Source organism: Otolemur garnettii, unplaced genomic scaffold, assembly GCF_000181295.1.
Source record: "Otolemur garnettii isolate 467f Iridium unplaced genomic scaffold, OtoGar3 scaffold00006, whole genome shotgun sequence".
NCBI classification, from domain to species: Eukaryota; Metazoa; Chordata; class Mammalia; order Primates; family Galagidae; genus Otolemur; species Otolemur garnettii.
In genome coordinates, this window is record NW_003852401.1 from 8100751 (window position 1) to 8124867 (window position 24117).

The 24117-nt window shown below is 40.0% G+C and overlaps 1 protein-coding gene across 2 annotated transcripts in view; it reads left to right on the top strand.

Annotated features, from left to right (window-relative positions):
• Positions 1-10500: 10500 nt before the first annotated feature.
• Positions 10501-24117, top strand: part of SLC24A2 (solute carrier family 24 member 2) — a 247913-nt gene continuing 234296 nt past the window's right edge. For both annotated transcript variants that reach the window (XM_012813838.1, XM_012813842.1), the window contains exon 1: positions 10501-11492. In XM_012813838.1, coding sequence (XP_012669292.1) covers positions 10563-11492 — 930 coding nt within the window. In that variant the 5' untranslated portion in view covers positions 10501-10562. The remainder of the gene's footprint in view (positions 11493-24117) is intronic.

Sequence of the window (24117 nt, forward strand, 5' to 3'; positions counted from 1 at the left end):
ATTCTAGACAGCAGGGAGAGGAATCTACAAGGAGGGTGAAGTTCACACATGGCCTTGTGTATATGCAACAAATCAATACTCTTATCTAAAGTTGACAGATCAACAAATGCAAATGTCATCATAGGATGATACAAAAAGAACAAAAGAAGGAAAATGAGGAAGCATTCAAATATAAATAACACTGAATGAGATGACAAATTTAACATAAAACATATTCCAAACAACTATAAGTAAAACAGATAAACTATTAAGTGAAATTTAATCTTAGATTGGATTTTTAAAAGATCAAATTTTATAAAAAAAGTCATAGCCTCCAGGAAAGAATTAGTCCTTCTGGAGACTTCTGACCCACAGAACTGCAGAATAATAGATCTACCCTGTTTTTAAAACACACAGTCAGTGGTAATTTGTTATGTAGTAGAAACTAACAAAGCAGAGGTGTGAGATGGGGCTGAAAACAGGAAGCTTGACTGAAAATCTTAAACTGTGTGATGAGATGTTGAAATACCCTTCCCCTCCCACGTGGCCAGGAGACTTCCTGACAGAAGGCTGCATGCTGACTCTCTGGAGAAGCTGAACCAAAGCTGAAGTCCAGGGTAAGCTACCTCAGTCTATAAACGGAATAATGAAACTCCTGCAGCCTCTTTTCTAGCTCAGCTCCCATTCTGCTAGCAGCCATGCACAGACACCTCAGAGAGGAGCTTGGAGAATTCCCCTCTGGGAAAAATGAATCAGCAGAAGAGAAATTATGTACAGATATTGACACTTGTGTTTTTAGCCACGAGATGGTTTAGTCTTCACCAGATTACCTTAGAGTAAAGCCCTCCCTCTACTTGACAGGTCAACTCCAAACAAGAGCTTTCCATTAGCTTTATTCATAATTATTAGTAACAGACACCAAAGATCTCCAGACATTTTAGAAAGGTCTGTGATATGAAAACAAATAATAAAAGGGAACTTGTAGGAAACCGAAACTTTAGGGAGCAGAAGAAAATGTGCAATAAGCTATAGTAAATATTCTCATTCATTCAAAGATATTTATTGAATATCTACCATAGTAGGGACCCATTGTTTTAGACATTGAACATAAAGTAATGACAAAAACAGATAAAGTCCACAGCCTTAGGCAGCTTGCCCCAATATCTCAGAGATACAAGAGAAGTTACTAGATGGGAAACTCTATATAAAAGAAATGTGCAAAGAACAAGGCAGAGCTTTTTAAAAGTTAAAAATGTGATAACAGGCTCAGTGCCCATAGCTCAGTGAGTAGGGGGCCAGCATGTTCAAGCCTGGCCTGGGCCTGCTAAACAACAATGACAACTGCAACCAAAAAAATAGCTGAGTTTTGTGGCAGGTGCCTGTAGTCCCAGCGACTTGGGAGTTTGAGGCAAGAGAATCTCTTGAGCCAAATAGTTTGAGGTTTCTGTGACTCCTGATGCCACAGCACTCTACTGAGGGTGACACAGTGAGACTCTGTCTCCAAAATAAAAAAAAAAAAGTGATAACAAAACTTCTTATCACCAGAAGGGTTAAATGATAAAGTTTACAGATGGACTATGGTGAAAAGAAAAAGTATTAATTAGAGAACACCAGGTAAGGAAGGTCAATATCAAAATAACAGGGATTCCAGAAAGAAGAGGGAAATGAAGAGAAGAAAAAAAATTGTAAAATATACAGAAAAATGAATTTCATGTATGTGTATACATATGAGTTTCCAGGCAGAAAATAATGAATGAGAAAAGATCTACTCAGAGGCACATTATTATGATGTTTTAGAGCACTGAATAAAAAGAAAAATTTTAAATCTTCTCAAAAGAAAACCAGATCCCATCAGAAAAGACCAGGAATTCAAACAGCATCAGACTTCTCCACAGCAACAAGGAAGCATCAAAGACAGTGAAGAGAGAAATACCATAAGGATTTATGGAGGGAAGGCAATGCCTTACCTAGAAATTTACACAACAAAGCTATACTTTGAATAGACAATGGGAGTAGGATAAAGACATCAAAGACATACAAGGAAATTTTTCAAATTCTTCTATGTCCCCTTCTGGGGGAAAGGCTGTGCCCCAATAAGCCAGGGAGTAAATAGGAGAGAGGATTCAGGAAACAGGGTGCTCATATAACCCAGAGGCACAGGGAACTCCCAGGATGAGGGGCACAGGGCAGGCCTAGAGAGCAGTCAGCCCCTTTGGTGACATGAGGGCCTGTTCTCCAGGGTGACATCTCCTAAGGAGGAAAACAACAAACTAGGAAATCAACTGACATTTTTGAAACATTAAGGAGAAATGTCTGGTTCTATCAGAGAGTTTGGCATGAATTAGTATACTATGCAGCGCCACCAATGATTATATTTACATAATTAAAGGGTGTAAACAGTGACTATTCAAAATGGTGATATAACTATATTGGAGGGATAGGGAAGGAGTATGCTGAGATGAAGGCTTCAGAGTGGGAGTGGATGGGGAGGTGGAGATACACTGTAAGAGGAAGAAGTCCTCGTCTTCCATGATAGGAATTTAATAGCTAACATTCAAATCAGAAAAATCAAGCAATAACCAAGTGACCCTGCTACTTCAAAAGATGGCAATATGTACTAGAAAACAAGAGCTTTAAAAAAAGCAAAACAGCTAAAACTTTTTAATATGGTTGCCTTTAGAGACCAGGAAGCTGGATTTGTGTGGAGAAAGAATTTCCAGTCTTCAATGTGTCTTACCGTAGTATCTGGATTATGTGAGGGACCCAATTTGTATCACCTGTCTTCCCATCTTGGTTCCAAGCTAATTGAAAGATTAAAAAAGGAGTGGCAGGTGGAAGACAGACTGCCACTATTTTTACCAATAGAGGCCAATTTGGGAACTTGGCAAAGGCTTATTACCTAGAACCCAGTGTTCTAGAGCCAAGGAAGTCTGCCCATTAGGTACTGGGATGCCAAGACACCCCTGACCACACCCACCAAACACACGCATGCACCATGGGTGGACAGGGGGAAGCGTACTCCAAATGAACCACTTGAGAGAGAACCTGCCGCCACGGAGCTGGAAAGATGATTAGGGACACATTCATTTCAATGTTATAAACTGAATAATTTTAGTAATTTTATAAACTGAAATAAAACAAAAATTTTATTTTCGGCATTCAAAAACCACAGATACAGCAAAACATTCCTCTGGCTGGTCTTCCATTTGAGGCTCAAGGCACATGGCTCCTCTCTCCTAGTATTTCAATCTTTATTTTATGTTGAAATTCTAAGCCAGAGATAGGTAGAGAGAGGGTGGTTTAAGAAACAGGACAACTGGAGCACAATGTTTTTGAGCTGTTAATAAGAAGTGCTCCTTGCTTGCCTTCCAAATGGGCTGCCCTGACGCTGTCCCCTCCTCCCCAGTGTACCTTTTTTCCAAAACAATTCAGCCTTATTTCTTTGTTGATGTGGTTCTGAGAGACAAGGGGGCACCCTGGAGGTCACCCAAAAGTCTCTGCTGAAATCAGGAAGACAGCCAAGGTTTTAGAGTTCGCATCCCTTGGTGAAATCGATAGACCACACTCCTGCCCTCCTCCAAGCCCTTGCCTCAGCACCATGCCCTATCTGGGTGCTTAAGAGCAAAGAAGCTGAGCAGGTGTTACAAAGAGAATCTTAACCTGGGCCTTCCAGGGCATTTAAGATCACAAAAATTTCTGTTTATGTTATAAAAATAATATCCTTTTATTACTTCTTACCTCCTAAACAAATATGGAGAAAGAGCAATAATTTGGGTGTGGTACTTTAAGTACTATTGCAGAAACTGCTGTCAAAAGCAAAGAAGCCTGTACTTGCATCCCTCAACCCCACAGATTTTCTATCAAACTGTGGAAGGGGAAAACTACTGGCCATAAAATGAGCTGAATGCAAAAGAAAACAAAATCAGCCCAGGTTTGGAGACCTACGGAGAACCTTTTTATAGAACACCCAAGATTTTACTTTGATATTTACACCTGCGGTTTTTAAGTAAGCAAAATGGGTCCTCTTAGGAAGTAAACACCTATCCTAGATTGTGGGCCAGCTGGCGGTGGAATAAATCTATAGGAACCACCTAAGTATGTAATCTTAAAGGAAAAATGTAACTAACTCTTAGGCAGGAATTACCATACACTATGAGGAATAATAGAAAGAACTTGAGCTTTGGAGTTGAAATAAGATTCAAATGAGAGCTGTTTGATATACAATAAGCTACTTAACCTTGCTGAGCCTCAGTTTGTTTATCTGTGAAATAGGAATAATAATAGTAATAGTGATAAAAGTCCTGAAATTGAAGAGAGATAAATAAAAACTGTAGTTCATGGTAGATGCATAATATGTAAGTTCCTTTTTTAAAAAGCCTGTTGCCCATTGTGGTAATTATTAATGTTGGCCACCAAATCTTTCCATTCTCTTCCCAAGCACACAGTGCAGCTGCATTTTCTTGCTCCCTTAAAAATAGATATGGTATGGTCATGTGATTTCTTTCAGCCAATGAGATCTGGGCAACATTGATGCTTTGCTCCCAAGCTGAAGCTTTAAAAGCAAGTTCAAGATTTGCCCTGCATGTTTTCTCTCCATAACAATTGGCAATGTTCCTGATAGTGAGCAGCATGGGGTCAGGAATGAGGATGACACAGCAAAACTCACAAAGGACAGGTAGTGTGAGAAATGAAAACTTTGCTGTTTTAAACCACTGTGAGTTTTGAGCTTTTTCTTCCTGCAGCATAACCTGCATCTTCCTGATTGACTCACTTTCCTCTAGGTAACTGTGTTTGCCAGCATCCTAGTTCATTCCACAGATATGCGTTGAACAAATGCCCAGTACTGTCCTAGATGCTGAGAAATGCATGATACTGATTCTTGTGTTGGGAGGAGCTTATAGTAAAGGGAAGAGAGTAAAGGCTGTTGTCAGGAATTAAAAAACAAAAATGTTCACAGTTTAATTTCTAGCTAGAGTCAAGGTTGGGATCTACTACTTCTGTGTACTTTGAATCCTTCATATGTGTCCTGATTTCCTGTAGATTTTAATAACAGAGAAGCTGGAGACTATAATAAAAGTCAGAAACAAAAGGTGGTGTATGCAGAAAGAATGAAGAAAGAAGTGGTTAAACTGACAAAGTAAACATGAGTGCGGTAATTTATTTTGTCCCTAGGCTGCCCACAACTTCCTGGCCAAGCTCTGTTTCTTTTATCTCCTCTTGTGATGATTTACTAGAATTTTTTTTTTCCTTTAAACTGAATGTCAAGTCAGAAACAATATAAAATTGCTAATCATTACTAGGACTCCAGAGCTATTTATCTTTTAAAAAATCCTGAATGTAATGAATTTCTAATGGTGGAATTGTAGGCTCAGAGCCTTGTGGGGACGCCATTTTAGGTGAGGGCAGGTAGATGTTCCAACCGTATTTTAAATCATATCATCCTCTTTCTCTATAAGAAGAAAGTACTTAGCAAAACTATTAACTAGTTTTGGTACTTTTATTTTTAAAATCTCTTATTAGCTGAAATATTACCCTGTGATTTTTAAAATTTATTATTTATTGGTGAAAGCCTCCTCTCCAGAATTATAAAAAGAGCCCACTGTTAGCAATGACTCCCCAAACCTCTGTGTTCATACAAATCATACAGTTAATAGGAAGGTAAACATGATGCCAGTTAATGTTTACACTTGTATAGATATTTTTAAAATAAGGAATTATTATTTGTACAATAACAAATATAAAGAGACCCATTGATTAATCCACTTTAATCTGTTATCAAAAGAGTTGGTCAGTGCTACTGTTTAAGGACTCATGATTTAGTCTTAGTAAAATTTCTCATGAAACTCCTCTCTCCTCAAGCAATAAGGTCTGGGAATGCTACAGGTTCATTTCTTCTACTGCTTTCATGTCAGGGGACTTAGACAAATAGGCCGTGCCTTTCTCTATTACTACCATGATGTCAGTTCTAGCCTTCTCAACTATCATGGTGGTTGATCGCCAAGGTGTTGGTTAACTGCCAAATCTTCAGTCCAGTGGCTCTTACTGACATGGCTCTGGAACTATGTGTCAGATATTGCTAGTTACTCACCCAACATTTATTTCCCCCTTCTCTAGTCCTGAGAGAACCCTGATGTTCTAAAAGGTGACTATGAACCCACTTCAAATACTCTTTACCTTCCCTTGCAACTAGGTATGACCAGGGGATCAAATTGTGACCAGTGAAATATAAGTGAACTTTTGACAGTGTCTCTTCCTACATAAAAAGGCAAAACCTAGCAAGGAGGCCTTCTGCCTTTCACCCTTCATCCTTTCCTTTCTTCCTCCTGGAGCACAGATGTGATGCTAAAAAGAGGCAACCATCTGGGGGCCATGAGGATAAAAGTCATACATTAAGGAAGACAGATCAAAGAGTCTAGGTTCCCTGATGACATAGGGAACTATTGTACAAACCATGGACAGTCTACTTTTACTCTTCTTTTTACATGGGAAAAATAGATTCCTGTTTGGTTCAATCACTAAAGGTAAGTGTCTATTATAGGTAGCCAAGAGCAAACCCCAACCAACCAAACCTGCAGACTCTTGAAGACTTTATCTGGGCCTATTTCCCCTTCCCACTTTATCCAGACTCAGGGTCATCACTGGCACATAATGGGAGTTTGCTGGATAACATTTATAAGGACACTGGTAGGAGGATACATGGTGGTAGGAATAAAATTTTTAAAATATATTATAATCTTTTTCATTAAAGCACAATTTTGTGCAAGATATTCTTTTCCCTCAACCTACATAGCCAGAGTCATCTATTGCCTCGGGAATGATTAGGATTGTTAAAACAGGAAAACAGAGACAAGACAGGGTAAAAGTAAAGCCTACCTGGTTACCCAGAGGTCCGCTTCGCACAGGAAAGCCAGAATAAGTGAACAGTTCTCTTGTTTTCCTAAAACAGTTTCAAATTAAAGAGTTGATTCCCTCTCAACCACAAGTGATCTGTTTTTATGAAGTTATAGACACTCCTGTTTCATGTGTTTGGGAACAATTGCAAATTCTCTTTTGATACACACTGGCTCATCTTTGGTCATTGGGAGCCTATTTCAATTGTTTCCTGATCTTTTTGACAAAATTTTTAGTAGTAGTTGATAGATTCCTTGCCTTCTGAAACTATTTCCAGATAAACTGATATGATATCTAGGATTTGCTTTGAATTGATGGCATGGGAAAAAGAAGTATAGAGAATACACAATTGGCCATAAATTGAGAATTGCTCAAGATGGTGAGAGCCCCAGGGAGGTTCACTGTAAGATTTTTTTTACATTTGTATGTGTTTGAAATTTTCCAAAATAAAAAGTATAGATAAAGAAGTTTAGCCCAGCACCATGGTGCGTGCCTGTAATCCCAGCTACTGCGGATGTCGAGGCGGGATTTTTAAGTTCCCCGTGCATCTCTTGACTTAGGACGAGTAGGCAGAGGTATGGGAACAGAGGTATACGCTTAAATCAGAGGTCATGAACTCTCGGGGTATAATTGACATTACCCCCATACTAAGGGCATGAAGAAACTTTCTTCAACGGGTGGACAAAAGTAGGCTGGAGGGGTAAGAAGGGTGGAAAATGCTGAAAGCTACCGAAGTTTCACGTGACGGGTACCTCCTGGTAGCTTTAGTGGTTGACACAGGGCTGGGTTAGTCTTCCCTCACTACTGTTTGTGTCATCTTCTCCCACTCTGTCCCCAATTTTTGCTTCTACTCCCCAGGAAGGCTGATTCAATTTCTGTGGTCAAGGGGATCTTGCTTTCCAGACAGGACAGGAAGGAGCTCTGGGCTGGAAGCCCCGAAGCCAGAATCCAAAGCCTGTCAGTGACTCAAAATGGCACTAGATCTTGGGTCTCAGTTTCATCACCCGTGAAAGGAAAGGTCAGCCTGTAAGACTAAAGACCTAGTGTCCCATCCCTCCAAATCCGAGACTGGAGAAACCCGGGACCACAATAGCCTGTCCTGCAGGCCTCCGTGCCTTTCCATTGAACGTCTCTTCCACCATTACACATTACATCGCCTCCTAAAGAAAGGCGAGAGTGCTATCACTTTTTGAGATAATTGGAGAGGCGGTGCCCGGCATAGATGACCCCAAAGTTGACAGTACTTTCGGGCTGTGGGAATCAGGCGCGTGGCCGACCTGTGCGATTTCTCCTCTCTGCCCTTGCTCGCCTGCGGATCCTGACCCCGTCCTCACTGCGGAGAAATCTCCTGAGAGACGGCTGCCAGCGTCGCCTCCGCGCCCGGGAGGCGTGGAGCAGAGGGCTCCGGAGCGCGCAGCGCCCGCGCCCCGCGCACGGCCGAGAGGGAGGGGCCGCAGGGGCCGGGCAGCGCCAGACGCCGAGCGGGGCTCTCGGCGGCTCAGTCTCCTCCCGAGCCCAGCCCCGGCTGGCGACAGCGGCGGCCAGCACCAGCCGGAGCCCGGGCCTCAGAGCTGCGAGGCGGAGGGCCGGAGGCGGCGGCGGAGCGGAGCGGCGGGCCGCGGTCCTGCCCGGGGCGAGCGCTCATCCGCCTGTCAGAGCCCGGTAAGTGCGGCCAGTTGCGCCCCGCCAGCCGCAGTGGCGGCGGTGGCCCAGGTGGCCGCTGTCCCCAGGTCCCAGTTGCGCGCATCCTGCTGCTGTGCTGCCGGCTCACAGGTGTCTCCGCCGAGGACGTGGGCGCCCCGGGCCCCGCTAGGAGTTAGCCAACTCTCTCTGCTCCGGGGCGCGGTTTCCGAGGCCCCGCCTCTCCCCCGGTGCTATGGTTTGGAGCTGGGGGCGCGGGGCAGGGCCTGCAGTCGGGGAGACGCGCCGGGGGCTCCCCTTCCCCAGCCTCCTGCAAACCAACCAAGGAGATGCGGTCTAAGCGCCTCCCCAAATGCATCCCAGCGCCAAGCCCAGCTCGCAGGTGGGGCGTCTATCCTTTAGTTTTATTTTCCTATTAATCCACCGGGGAAAGTTTGAGACCACGCTGGGCAAAGTTGGGGCATTGCTGGGGGCGAACTTCGCCTGCTCAGGCAGCTCTCACGGAGCAAGCAGTGGGGTTTGCAAGGCGAGCCTGACTCCGGCTGGAGACGTTCATGCGCCCCAGGAGTTGAGTTGGTCTCTGCCGGCCGGGCATTGTGACAACCCCTGGAGCGGTGAATCGCTTAATCGTTCTTCCTAAGCGTGGACATCTGCAGCCACCCGGGAGTCTCCGTAGTGGGCTCCGTTGACCTCAGGAGTAGCAGCGACTCAGCCTGAGCTGACTTGCATGCGGTTGCTCTGTCCTGCAGACCTGAGCTCCAGCTAATCGCGGTGTTTAAGTGGCGTGGGTTTAATTAGCTTATTTTACACCTGAGATGCTCTCAGCGAATGCCTTTAAAATGAAATCATAGCTGCTGAAAAGAACAGCATTTTTAAAGACAAATTGAAAAGAGGAAACTGCACAATACCAGCTGTGTGTTTGGGTATGTCGCCCATCTCCTCGGTGGGATAGAGAATAAAAACTCTGCTCTGGCCGGTCAGCTATTCGAGTCAGTGTCGGGGCTATTTGGGGCAGATTTTGTGGACAGAGGTATTGCTGCAACTTGCATCTTGTTTATGAAATACACATTTGCTCTCTCAAAATAGCCTACTTGTTACATCACTGCATTGGGAGTTTGATTTACTAAGCTGTCGATTTTAAATACAACTAAAGGTTTTTATTTTTTGTTTTTGTCTTTTAATGCTTTAGCTGAAAACAATGTCTAGATGTTCAGGAAAGATAGCTTGCGCATGTTTCCAGAGGATTCTTTTCTAAACTTAAATTTTTAAAGGGCTACTTTCCTGCATCTGATAAAGGAAAAGCTTTTAATGAAAAATATGATCCCGAAATCACTATGTGTCCAGGAAAAGAACACTCTACCTCTTCCAGCACTCGACCTTTTCCAAGTGATAGATTAAATCAGAAAAAAAATGGGCCCACAGCTGGGAATTATATAATTGGGTTAAAAGTAAATACATGAATAATTGTTGGTTGTCAAGAATCTAGGTAGTTCTGGAAACAGTAGGATCTTTTTAGCCTTGGAAGGTTGTTACATGATTGAAGGTGAGCTAATTGGATAGATTGTATGGATATATATTTTTTTATTCTGACATACATCTACATTTTCTACATCTAAAATGGGATTTACCAAAATATATATTTGGATTTGCACATACATGTTTGTAAAGCTTACTGATGCCACATTCCTAGTGCTACATATGTTTTAACTCATCTTAAAGCAATCCTTGGTGCTATAATTGTCCTCACTTTTTAAATGGGGAAACTGAGGCAGAGGGGAGTTACTTACCCAAGATCACACAGCTGCAGAAGATGACTTTATCATACCTGCAAAATTCTCTTTGTAAAAAAAAGGCATGATTTTATGATTTACTTATCTTTGTTTTTATTTTTATTTAAGCATAAATGATGAAAATTCCTGTGAAGCATAAGAATCACTGATTGTGGAAGTGCCCATATAAGCACTGTTAACTCTAAACTAAGAGAAAGTATGAAAGAACCATCTGGTTGACTCTACAGTTTGAAGACCACCACATCCACCAGAAGACCCAGAATGGATCTGCACCAAAGCACCACCATCACTTTCCTGGAGAAGTGGTGTTCAGATGAGTCACTGCCCGGCTGCAGGAGACATTATAATGTCAAGAAAAAACTGAAGATTATTCGAATCTTAGGCCTTTTCATGGGCCTGGTAGCCATTAGCACTGTCTCGTTTTCAATCAGTGCCTTTTCTGAGACAGATACACAGAGCACAGAAGAGGCCAGTGTTGTAAGTGGCCCTAGGGTAGCCCAGGGTTACCATCACAGAACTCTCTTAGATTTAAACGACAAGATTCGGGATTACACTCCACAGCCATCTCTTCCTAAGGAAGGCAAATCTGAGAATAGTACAGACCATGCCCAAGGAGACTACCCTAAAGACATCTTTTCCCTTGAGGAGAGAAGAAAAGGTGCCGTCGTTCTCCATGTCATTGGGATGATCTACATGTTCATAGCCTTAGCCATCGTCTGCGATGAGTTCTTTGTCCCTTCTTTGACTGTCATCACTGAAAAACTGGGCATCTCTGATGATGTGGCCGGAGCCACCTTTATGGCTGCGGGGGGATCAGCCCCAGAGCTCTTCACATCTCTCATAGGGGTGTTTATTGCTCACAGCAACGTTGGCATAGGCACGATCGTAGGTTCAGCAGTGTTCAACATCCTCTTTGTTATTGGCATGTGTGCTCTGTTCTCTAGAGAAATCCTAAACCTGACCTGGTGGCCGCTCTTTCGGGATGTGTCCTTCTACATCGTTGATTTGATCATGCTGATCATATTTTTCCTGGATAATTTTATCATGTGGTGGGAAAGCCTGCTGCTCTTAACGGCTTACTTTTGCTATGTGGTTTTCATGAAATTCAACGTCCAGGTAGAAAGATGGGTGAAGCAAATGATAAATCGCAATAAAGTCGTCAAGGTGACAGCACCAGAGGCCCAAGCAAAGGTTGGTGGTGGTGGTTTTTTAATTTAATGCTCTTCTTGACCATAGTTCTGAATGACATCCTGTCTTTGAGATCTACAATTGTTTTTTAATATGATGGTGTTTGAAGCTATGGTGCATCGCAGATTGCATTCTGCAGTTTTGTGATGGGTGGACTAGCATGACAGTGGGAAAATTAATTTGGGGGTATTCTTATAGGTGTTTGCTAAGTTCCCCAGCTACTTGCTTTAGAGTACAGCATTTGTAAATAGGTTACATAAGCATCGCAGAGCAGACTCAGCAGTTATTTGCCTCTTATTTTCTGAAAGTAGGCATAAGTTTGGTGAGCAGTTTCATTTTCATGGGAAAGTGTTTATGTCCCTAGCAAGTTACAGAGCTTTTTCTTTTTAATGGGCACATGTCAGTTACCAAGAATCATCTCTTTAAAGATGTCTGGGTGGGCAGTACCTGTGGCTCAGGGAGTAGGGCGCAGGTCCCATACACTGAGGGTGGTAGGTTCAAACCCAGCCCTGGCCAAAAAACTGAAATAACAACAAAAAAATAATAATGAAAATAAAGATGTCTGGGAAAGAAAGTTTGTTTGTGTTGCCAGCTCTATACCTTCAAGTCAGCAGCCTCACAGGTCTGGTCATTAGAGTGGTCGTGGCCATTTTTCTTTGTTTACACAATCATATTTCTGATCACTTATTTAGGAACCAATCAGCATCTGTTGTAAAGAGAGTCATGGGCCAGCCCTGCCCCCTGTCTCTGTATCACAGTGGCCCATTTTACATGCCATGAAACACGTGACCCAAAATATTCTTACAGTAGAATTTGAAGGACTTTTATAGACAATAGTGGCCCTCCTAACACTTAGGTGGAAAGCAAATTGGTAAAAAGCTTAGAAGAAATTGATCTGTAATAATGTAAGCTTTCTTAAAAATAATGATAGGCAGCATCAATAAAAAATGTATGTTGTAGCATAATGCAGTTCTGATTTATATCCTAGCAGTGAAATATTGTCTCCGAATGTGATTTTAAACAGAAAACCACAGTGTGTACACAGACTTTTCAGGCTAGCATCTGGGAAAATTCTCATCTATGCAAAAAACAGATGTTTAAGTAGGGGGTGAGAGATTTTGCCCAAAAAGAAAAGAAAAGAATGATATTAATTTAGCCAGATTTACATAATTCTTTTATAGTCAAGTTTGATGACCATCATTTCTGTAGCGCCCATAAAATGGAAGCAATGTGCAGGATAAAACCCTAGTAATATTTCTGTTTATTACATGCAAAAGAGAAATGTTTTATATTGTATTTTTTCCAACGTTTCACTCGGTGAAACAAAATAGTAAAACAAAATAAAAAAACAGAAAAATACATAGCAAACAAGCATTCAGGTGAAACAACTGAATATAGTTCCTTCAGGGTGTCAGAAAGGACCATCTCTGGAGCCTCTCTCTGCTCTTAGCCAAAAGGAGGGTCCCTCAAGCCCCCTCCTCAAGCCTGTTTGAGTGGTTTCCATAAGCAGTCTCTGTGTTTATTCCAATTATAGTATTGAACAATTGTCAAGGAAAGGCATATTTTTTAGAGGCAAAGAAATGATTTGATGTCTTATAACATCCTGGATACATCAATGGTAATAAAAAGAAATCTCTTGAGAGCGCAGTCCTTTTTTGTTTTCTTACATCATTGGGGAACTTCATTAACTTAGACACAGACTTGGCTGAAGGTTATATTGGCAACATTTATGAAAAGTGAATCTGCAGAGCAATCCAGTACTATTAGGTACTATGGCAGGACAATTTTGTATTCTGATTTTAGTGGAGGGTAGGATGGGGAATGATTTCATGCATTTGGGAAATAACTTTTTAAATACACGCTATAGACGGCTTTTAATCAATTGTAAACCATTCATTAAAGTAGCCCTGGCAGGATCTGCACTTACTCAATTAGGTGACTATCAGTGCCATTTTATGATAATTGATAAGTCAGCCCTTGAGCATGACATTCCTTAACATTGTTATTCATAATTTTGTGTGTTTTTAAGGAAATTTCAGATTTTCCTAAATTGAAAAGAAAGCATAACTATCTCTCCTGTTTTTGATTTCCCCCAACATGTTCATTATGTTATTTTTCTTTTAGCACCAGATAGCTTTAATTTGTTTCATTTAGTCATTATTGTTTCTCTTGGCATTCAGTAGCTAAGTAGAACACAGGTACATCTTGTTTGGTATTCCTCAAAAATGCTAGAGCCTGGTCATACATTTTTTAGGTGGAATGTGCATAATAATGCATGATTTCTCTGAAGGAAATGTCACCTTGCCACTTTTAGTTTTGAATTACTCCTGGACAGTTTCTTTCAGCAATCATGGCCTTTATCATATGCCTGACTGCCGACCGAGTCTTAGGGAGGTTTGCTCCCCAAGCACTGAAGATAAGGTGTTCCAAAGAGAGGTGAGTCCTTGAGTGTGGCCATCTAGTGCTGTGGTCTGAAGAGTTGCTTTCTGCCTGTGTAGCTCATTTTCCTGCAGAAAGCAGTACCTCTGATGTCATCAGAACACTCAGGAAAAAAAAAAACGTAAGCCAAATATGGCCTTCAAGGGAGTCTTCATAGAGAGGAATGCGTTGTATAAGAATTTAGGAAGCAAAATATTAAGCTTGTTTTCATGCAAAATTCCCTCATTATCCTGTTTGCTCAATTATGGGGCATGGGAATTAGGGGAAATGGAGGATACACATTTTAGATGTTGTTGTACAAATCATCACATTATTCTTGCTACAAGAAAATCATCACCTCTACCAGGCAGTGAAATATCTTTGAAACTGCATACTTCACAGAGAAACTGAAATTCTTGGTTTGGTTTTATTATTGATGATGTATATCATGGGGTAACTGTGAAGTATGGAAAAATAGGAACTAGCTTTTTGTTCATAGTTAAAGCAATGGTTTCTCATCTCATTTTATTTATTTTTCTACCCTACATGTTATTTGGTTGTATTAGTACTATTTCTTCTGGTGACACTACCACCCTATTTAAAAAGTTGTATAGTGTCACCACATGGTAGAGAGACCCTGAGGCTTTCACTAAGAAAGAAAAAGGTTTTAGGTCTAGCTGCACAATAAGCCCAGTGACTTCAGAGAAATCATTTAAACTCTCTGAGCCTCAGTTTCCTAACTGGAAAATCAGAATAACGATACCTACTTCATAAGATTGGCAAAACTAGTAAATGAAGAAATGAACGCTAAGTGACTGGCGTGGTCCTTGACAAATGTGGGTTATGTGATAAATATTAATTCCCTTCCTTTTATGTTTTCTTCTTACATGAAAATGGAATCAGAGTAAATTATTTAGATTCAAGAATTATAAAACATTCCTTGAAGGCTGAATTTACTCTAGCAAATCATTAAGGAGGCCACTATACCCCTTAGGGTCATATGATATTGGTTGTCTTGTAATATTCATAAGCCTTAGTCCACATATGGTAAATATAGGCAAGCCAAATGTTATTATAAACTCGAAGGAAACCTCTGAATGCTTCTCTTTGTCCTGAAATTTTATTACATGTAATTTTGCTTAAAATAAAAAGGCCATTGGCTTTATGCTAGGGAGGGACTTTTGTTTTCAGTGTGTTTTTTTAATAAATGCTAGGGCTCTCTTTGTGAAATCTCTCTATAGCTGGTTAGGAATAAATTTGAATTCTGCAGTTGCGTTTCAGGTCATTTGGCTCATTTTGCTACGTGCCTGGCCTGGCTGCTGGGGTCAGGTGCTAGGTTGTCACTGGCCTGTAAAGCAGCTGTCCATGGTATTTAACTCCGTCTTAGACTTGGCACTGTAATCTGACAGTAAGTTGGCCTGGCTCTACGGAAGGGAATGATCTAAATAAAGATGCTAAAAGCGGGATAGTTGAAGAGCAAGATTACTTAATAATTTAGGTATGCCTTGCCTTATTCAGTGTGTGTGCCCCTGAAAAGTTGTAAACCGAGTTTTTTCCATTCAAATTATTATTGATGTTTTTGGGAGAATCAAGTTTAAAACAATATTATAAATATTCCTTATAAGTGAAGTATGTATTATAAGGTGCTAAACCATCAATAATTTCATAAGAACACATGTGTAGCCCCATATTTTCCTAAGACGTAGAATCTATTCTAAAACTCAACCTTTGTCCCCCTTTCAAACCTAGTAAACAAATTAGAAAAATGAATGTACAAATTTCAAATTAGGTTTGTACAAACTTCTTTATATTAAATAAAAGAATGTATTACTTGATATATTTGGAAACTAATTCCCTGTCCTTCTCAAAAGAAAAAAAAATAGGCATTGAAATTCTTCTTTGTTTGTTTGTTTGTTTGAAGACAGAGTCTGTTGCCCTTAGTAGAGTGCTATGGCATCATTGCTCACAGCAACCTCAAACTCTAGGGCTCAAGTGATCCTCTAGCCTCAGTCTCCCTAGTATCTGGAACCACAGGTGCCCTCCACAGTGGTTGGTTATTTTTAGAGATGGAATCTCACTCTTCCTCAGGCTGCTCTGGAACTCCTGAGCTCAGGCAGTCCACCTGCGTCAGCCTCCCAGAGCACTAGGATTACAGGTGTGAGCCACCATGTTCAGCCAGGTGTTGAAATTCTTAGCTGACTAGATACCTATGGATATAGTGTGTGTGTTTATCTAGGGATAGAACATGGTGATATTTTAATTTTTTTTTTTTGTTTCACTCAGCTTATATTGAAAGAAAACCTACCAGTTGCTGCCTATGACTCAGGGAGTGAGTGAGGCATTTTGAGAGATTCAAAAGGGCCCAGTGGATATTAATACACACAATTCAAATTGCCCTTGGCCGTTCCCTTTGCTATACTGGTCTCCCCTGGCAAGAGATAACCTAAACTTTGCAAATCCTTCTGAGAACTGAGTGTCACCACATCCTTCCCTCTCTTTCTCTCTCTCTTCTTTCTGTCCTCTTCCACTCCTCTTCACTCCCCCCCTTTTTTTTACATCCCCCGCTGTGTTTAGTGAAACCAGATAATTTGTATTTTAACTTTAGCAAAGAATGGGATTGCTTTGTTAAGCTGCTCTCTGGCAATTGAGGACACAAATATATCCACAATGTGAATTTGACAAGTTTCTTTTTTTTTATTCTTTTATTTTCAGACTTCTTTTGTTTTATGTAAGTCTCTAGTAACGGAAACATAGCTGCATTTTATTTAATTCGGTTTGACTGACAGTCATTGTCTTTTAACTGGAAAGTTTAGTTTGTTTACATTGATTGTGATTACTGTTACATTTGGATTCTTTTTATGGTGTTATTGTTATGCTTTTAATTTTTCTGGTCTTTCTGTTCCTTTCTATAACTTTTTCCTGCCTTTTTGGATTGGATTGTTATCTAAATCTGTTTTTCTCTTTGACAGTTTGAAATTTAAATATTCCATTTTTGTTCTCTTGCTGTTTCCCTTAGAAATTTTAACCTGTATTTAACTTTTCTCTTTTTTTTTGGCAATTTTTTGCCAGGGCTGGGTTTGAACCCGCCACCTCCAGCATATGGGGCCAGTGCCCTACCCCTTTGAGGTACAGGTGCCACCCCCTGTATTTAACTTAATATAGTATGAAGTTTATTGAGTATAAAGATCTTTACACTCTAACTAAACAACCTACGTACCTTAGAATATTTTAACTCAATCACTTCTCTCCCATTGTATAGGATTTGAATAAATTCCAGGATTTCAGTTCTACTTTGGTATTCTGTAGCAGTTTTGAGAGAGAATCTTCATTTTTTTAACCCCCACAAATTAAGCATTGTCACTCTGCCATCAACGTTTTTAGATTTATCCACGTATTTACCAATTTCCCCCTCTCCTTATTCTTTTTTGTAAATTAGGTCTTTTAATCTGTTAATAGTAAATGCAGCTGATATTTATTTGCTTAGAGATCTATTTTACTTTTATTCTTAAATATAATTTTGGTGGGTAGGAAATTATTTTCTCATTCCACATTGAAAAATAATATTCTGCAGTCTCTGAATTCTATTTTTGCTGTTGAAAAGACCATTGTCAGTGTAAATATTTCTTTTGTGTAAGAAATACATCTTTTCTCTTTGACTACCTTTAAGATTTTCTCTTTGCTTTTGGTGTTCATCATTTTTCTTAAGATATGACAAGTGTGATTTTCTTATTTATTCCCTATTTGTAATTCACTAGGCTTCTTGATTTGGAGGATTAGTGCCTCCCACAAATTTTGCCTCTACTCTAATCTTACTATAGCCACCATCTAGAATTCTGATTAGAAAATATCTTGTACCAGCTGCGGTGTATGTATACCATGGAATACTATACAGCCACTAAAAAGATGGCGACTTTACATCTTTTGTATTAATTTGGATGGAGTTGAAATACATTCTTCTTAGTAAACCATCACAAGAATGGAGAAGAAAGAATCCAAAGTACTCAATTCTGATATGAGGACAATTGATGCTAGTACATGATGGGGAGAGGGGGAATGGGGCAGAGGAGAGAGGGAAGGGGTGAGTGGGTATAAGGCCACAGTGTGTGATATACCACTTAGGGGCAAGATACTATTAATAGAGGGACTTCACCCAGCAAACACAAGCAGTGTAACCTGGCTCATTGTACCCTCAATGATTCCCCAATAATAAAAAAAAGAAAATATCTTATACCATCTCAGCCTACCTTTCATGTCTTTTAATTGCTCATCTTTCTCTGTGATCCTCTTTCTGTTCATTTATTTGTATCTACCTTCTATAATAGTTTCTCATTTTTATTTAGTGTTGTCTAATCTGTTCTAATGCTCATCCATTGAGTTTCTGATATTAATTGCCATATTTTTTATTTCTTTAAGTTCTATGTGGCCCTTATTCAGATCTACCGGTTGATTTTCAGTGGTTCCTATTCCTACATCATACTTTTAATGCCTTCTTTTATTCCTCCACACATGTTAAACATATTTATTTTATATTCATAATTGGTCATTTTAGTGTTCCTATCCTTATAGGTCTAGTTTTGTTGTTTTATTGAATCTTGACCATGCGGTTGCTTTCTTATGTATTTAGTAGTTTTTTTAAAAACTTGAACACATGTTCTTTGGACCTTTACCTGTGGGAATTCATTGAGGCCTCCAGAGAGGATTGTTCTTCTGTCAAGGGTGTGGGACTCTTACCAACACCGAACCATTCCAACCTAAATGTCTGACATCTTTGTTCCCAGCTAGTGCAAATTCAGACTTCAAAGCCAAATGCGTGAGCTTGTGATTAAAAATTCTTAAGGGATACTCTCCCCCACTCCTTTTTATTTCTTTCTCTACCTCTCTTTTTTTTTCAGTACTACTCAAAAACAAAACAAAACAAGTATATTCTATCATCATCCTTTGTTGAGTAGATTTTTTTCCCTTTATTCACCCACTAAAAGCATCAATGCTTCATGAGTCCTAGCTTATAGGTAGAGAAGGCCTTTGAACTACCCATCCACCCACCCACCCCCACTCCCTACCCCCGTCAGGCCTTATTTTGCAGCCTCTAAAAACCTAGTTTCTAGGCCAATAGGAAATGGCTAATACCTGGAAGGCAAAGCCCTACAGACATTTGCGGATTTGTGCTAACTTGGTGTTCTGGGTTGTAAGAAATCCATAATTCTTCACTAAATAAATATAACATCTAACATTTGGATAAGTAGTATGTTATGAGGGTTTTCTCTGAATGTTTAGTTCATTCTAGGGCCAGAAACATATTTCAGAGTGTAGATCAGTCAAAAGATAATACATATAATAGGTGACACTGACATGGGATTTTGATGATATATTCCCAGAATGTTTATTACAGTAATGCTCATCAAGAAAAAATCCTACCAACAGCAAAATCTTTAGTCAAATTAAACCTAAGAGGTAACTCTAATGGGAAGTTATTGGGGTCACTTTCAATTTTAGATTTGCCTTTTAAATAATATTTTTACCAGATTCTAAAATAACAAACACATTTATTGTATGAGATTATAAAAAATGTGTCAAATTGTAAAAAAGAAATTTTAAATATCTCATTATATCTCCATTGACCCATCAAAGGTAACTAAGCACATTTATGCATGTAATAGTCTTCCAGATTTCTCATACCACAAACATATATACAAATACATATATACACATACACATATACCTGTTTGTGTAAATAAATTGCAATGGTATTGGATAAGCACAATTTTATATTTATGTATCATATTGGGCATATATAATTTAAGGAGTTTTTTAATATCTTGGCTTATTGTGAGCAATTTTTTCATGTCACTAAATATTTTTTCTAAAATTTTATTCACTAGAATGCCAGTTTCACATTGTAATTGATAACATTTTACTGTGATAAGAAAAAAATGCTACAAAAATAGCCTTACATGTGAATTTCTGATTTTGTAGAGGCAAAAATTCTGGATCAAAGTTTATTAGCTTTTTAAAGATTCTACCTATATATTGCTATATAGTTTGTAGTATTAAATATTATAATTTTTTATATTTTCAGAGGTGAAATATAGCATTTGGATTAATTGGCTTTCATTTTCATTGTTTACTTTTGATTAACTGGGAGGCTGAGCTTTGAAATGTATGTGATAAAGAGTTAAATTTTTCTTTTATAGATTGCAAGTTTGCTATGTCCTGTGTCCTCTGTGTCAATTTTAAAGTTAGCTATGATGACTCACACAAAGATTTCTTACAGATATATGCTGAGAATCACTAACTTTAGCTCTCTTCCCTCCCCACATTTCCACACCTAAATAAATCCAGGAAGGTTTTGCGGTTTTTGTTTCTGTTTAAATGGAAGAGTTATTCTAAGGAGGAGGTCTTGTGGCTCAGGATTTGGGAAATGAGGTTCCCAGGGATGGGCATGTGTTCCTTGGCCATCTGACCTTGGAAGATTCCGTTCCTCCCAGGAATGCTATTTTCTCATATATAAAATGGGAGATTCGACCCCAGTGACCTAACAGATTGATTTTAGCTTGTCATTTCTGTTCTTGTCATTTCTACCTCTAATACTTACTATGTCAAATATTCTAACCAGACCAAAGTAGCAATCTAATAAATTTTCTGTAAACAGAAGATCAGAGTCTAACCATGCTCATGTCACATAACTCTTTTCCTTAACTGACTTACATATTGTAGCTTCACTCAAATTATTTAATTGACTTGACCAAGCAATGATTTCAGCTTAAGCATGCTGTGGGAGGTAGCTCTTCCAGACAGATAGGAAATGATGTGCATGGGAGAAAGTCATTTAAGGTTTATTGCAGGATGCTGGACCTCCTCAGCACTTGTGGCTCTGGCAGTGGAAACCTTCCTTGGCAGCTGCCTGTGACCCTGGGTTGCTGATCTCTGCTGGTGTTTCCAAAGTCAAGGGAATAGAAGGAAAACTAGACACTGAAAACTAGACAGTGCTTAGAGCCAGGTACCTCCTATATGAACACTGAAAAAGGCATTATCACCTCCATCTGCAGATCAGGAAGAGGAGGATCAAGAAACCTTGTCCAAGGTCCAAGTTTCATGGTGTTTAAACTTCATTTTGACTTGAGTCTGTCTGGCTTCAAAGTGCAAGCTCTCTCTCCTATACTTTAGTGTTTCTTACTGGGCAGTTGAGAATAAAAACAAAGCAAGCCTCCAAATTAGATTCAGTTTTTCTATTAGGCTCTGTTAAGTCAGTGATTTTCAAATATTTTAGACCATGACTTACATTAAGAAATGTATTTTACATCTCAACATAATAGGTACACACTCAGGTATGTACACATACAGTATCATATTTACATATACATGTAATAATCCAAGGGTATTTTATTTTATAGTCCATTAAAAATATTATTGGTTCAACTTCCTAGAATAGTTTTATGATCCTCCAATGGGCTGTGACTTGAGTTGTATTAAGAAATTCCATTTTTCTCCTTCCTCTTATCAAGGCTGACCTGAACATCTGTGCTAGTTATATACTATATGACTGACCAACGGAATGAATGGGGCCAGAAATCCAGACATCACTTTACTGGATGATGAGCTGTGTGCTCTGGTGTGAGACTGTGTCTGAGTACTGGATACGTTTCTTAATTCAACAAATATCAACTGGGCTAGTGGTAGCCTTGCTTCTTACCCCCAGATTTTCCTTTTTATAATTTCTTTAGCACCATGACTCCAAAGGGACCATTAAGTACATGTAAGTCCATGCTAATTTTTATGGTTGGAACTCTTTCAGCCATTTAGAGCTCAATCCGCACATCAATGCAGCACACACACTATCTATGTCCACCCGAGTAACTCAAACCAATGCTGATTTCAACAGCCACCAAACCGTCCATTGCTGTCTGGCTGTGACCTAGACTGATTGCAGGTGAAGAAGGCATAGAGCACTGGCATGATGTGCTTGCCAAGCCTTGGCTCATCCTTGGTTCCCAATGAGCTTGTCATCAGGTGGAAAAAAAAAGTGGGTGAAGCAGGGAGGTTAAGGCATCAGTGAGATACAGAACCTTGACAAGAAGCTGCATTTCAATTAGGTTAGTTTCCTTTTTAGGAAGGATTGCATTTGCAAACCAAATGATGCACGGCAGCCTCTTGTACTAGTGGTTTTGCAAAGGGTCTGGTCACCAAGCCATATTTAATGCACGTTCATAGTTTTAAAGGATATGAACTCCAAATTTTGCAATGGCACAAGCATGGAGAGAAAGAGTCCCTTTCATTCCATACACTGGCTGCCTAACCCTGGACCAGGCACTTCTCCCCAGCCATCTGTTCTTTGAAAATAAAGGCAATTATGCTATGAGGACAACTAAGGTCCTAGTACACGGTGGGGGGTGGGGGATGGGGAGAGCTGAGAAAGGGAAGGACGGAGAGAGTGGGGGGGTCAAGGGGTGTGGTATTCCTTTTGGAGGCAGGACACAAGTGTAAGAGGGTCCTTATCTAACAAAAGCAATCAGTGTAACCTAGTTCTGTGTACCCTCAATGAATCCCCGACAATAAAAGAAAAGAAAAGAAAGGGACAATTATCTTCAAGATCTTCCAAGCTCTGAAAAACTCTGTGCTCTTCCGTTAATGGGAAAGAAATAAATATACTTGTTTGTAGTTATGGATTGGCCAACAGAAGAGATGATCAGGTAAAGATGCTCTGAACTTATTTTCTTTGTGCTTTTCCAATTAAGAAACCTGATTAAAGGGCTTTGGTTCCTATGGAGGGGTAATGAGATCTTCTTTACCCATCCAAGGCCCTTCTTGAAAAGGGCCAGGTGATTTTCTGGCTCTCTGTAAGTCACTTTCTTGTGTACTGTTTGATGGATGTTGAGCTGGACAAGCAGGGTAGAGGTGAAAATACAGGTTTCACCTTTACCTAAAACCTGAAGCCCTATTCCTCCCACTTACAACCTGTTATCAGTCATTCTAACCACTTACATCGGCTGACTCAGTTTCATTCTTCCCGAGCACATGATAACAATTAAATCCATGTTGAACTATTTCTATTATTTTAGACCTCTGTTAGGAACTGAGCATGTGTGTATATTCCAGGAACCTGTCACTTTGTTTTCTGAGATGGAGGGTGATGATTAAGGGTTAACACATGGTAACTTACATTTTAGACCTGGGATACAGTGTGTGACCTTCCTAGCTGTGTGATCTTGGGCCCTTTAATTAGCTCCCTACCCTTATGTTTGATTATCCTAAATTAAATATAAAACAGAATTTTCATGATAGGGAGGTTATGAATTTCCAACCAGATTGAACAAGAAACATGTTTTGCAGAGTCCAGTCTTACACCACTCTTCCACCTTACCCAGAGACACTCTACTCCTGATCGCCTTTGCTCTGAGTCCCTTTCTGCGTTATTAGCCTGTTCCCCCTCAGTCCTGTCGCTCTGCCTGATGTGTTTTCCTCCTGCCATTTCAGAGCCTTGCCTCGCTTCCGAGGCCTCCTTCTCTGTGTCTTCCTTGCAGCCATGGGAATGTGCGGTTTCCCACCTGATCGTCAAACCCTCAGTGTTTGGACTTGAACCTGCTTTCCTTTGATTCTTACGAAGGAATGAGAGAGAGAGAAATAGTTCCCATCTATGAAATGACGGTTGCAAAGTTTCTCCGCCATGGAATTCCTATTGCTGCCTTATAAATGTGTTCAATCTTTTCCTAGCTGCATATCACCTACCCTTGCACGTATCCAGCTACTCATGGCTGTGCTTTAGTTAGTTTGCCGGCATCTGTGTTTTCTATGCTGGATGGAATTACTCCCTCAACTCAGGGACTAACCACTCCTGTTTACAGTATTTAGTGCCTAGTTTGGTGTCCCAAGTAAAAGGGCAAAGGGCACAAATGCTTAAAGAAGTGAAAATGATGGTGATGAGTGTTCATGAGAAACAATCTGAGCCTGAATCGGTCATAACACATACTGGCTTATGTATTAAACTCAAGTGGCAAGTGACTAATTTCCTGCTTAAGAAAAAGTTGCTGGAAAACTTCTCGTCCCCTCAGGTTGGGAGTATGGGTGTCAGGGTAAGTAAGGCCTCTCAATTCTAGAAACTGGATTATTCCATCTGTGGCCTGGAATAGTTCTCCATGCCATCTAGCATTGTGTAGTGCTTCTCTATCAGCTTTTTTATAATAGTTTTTGAGACAAATTACAATTTAGTACCATT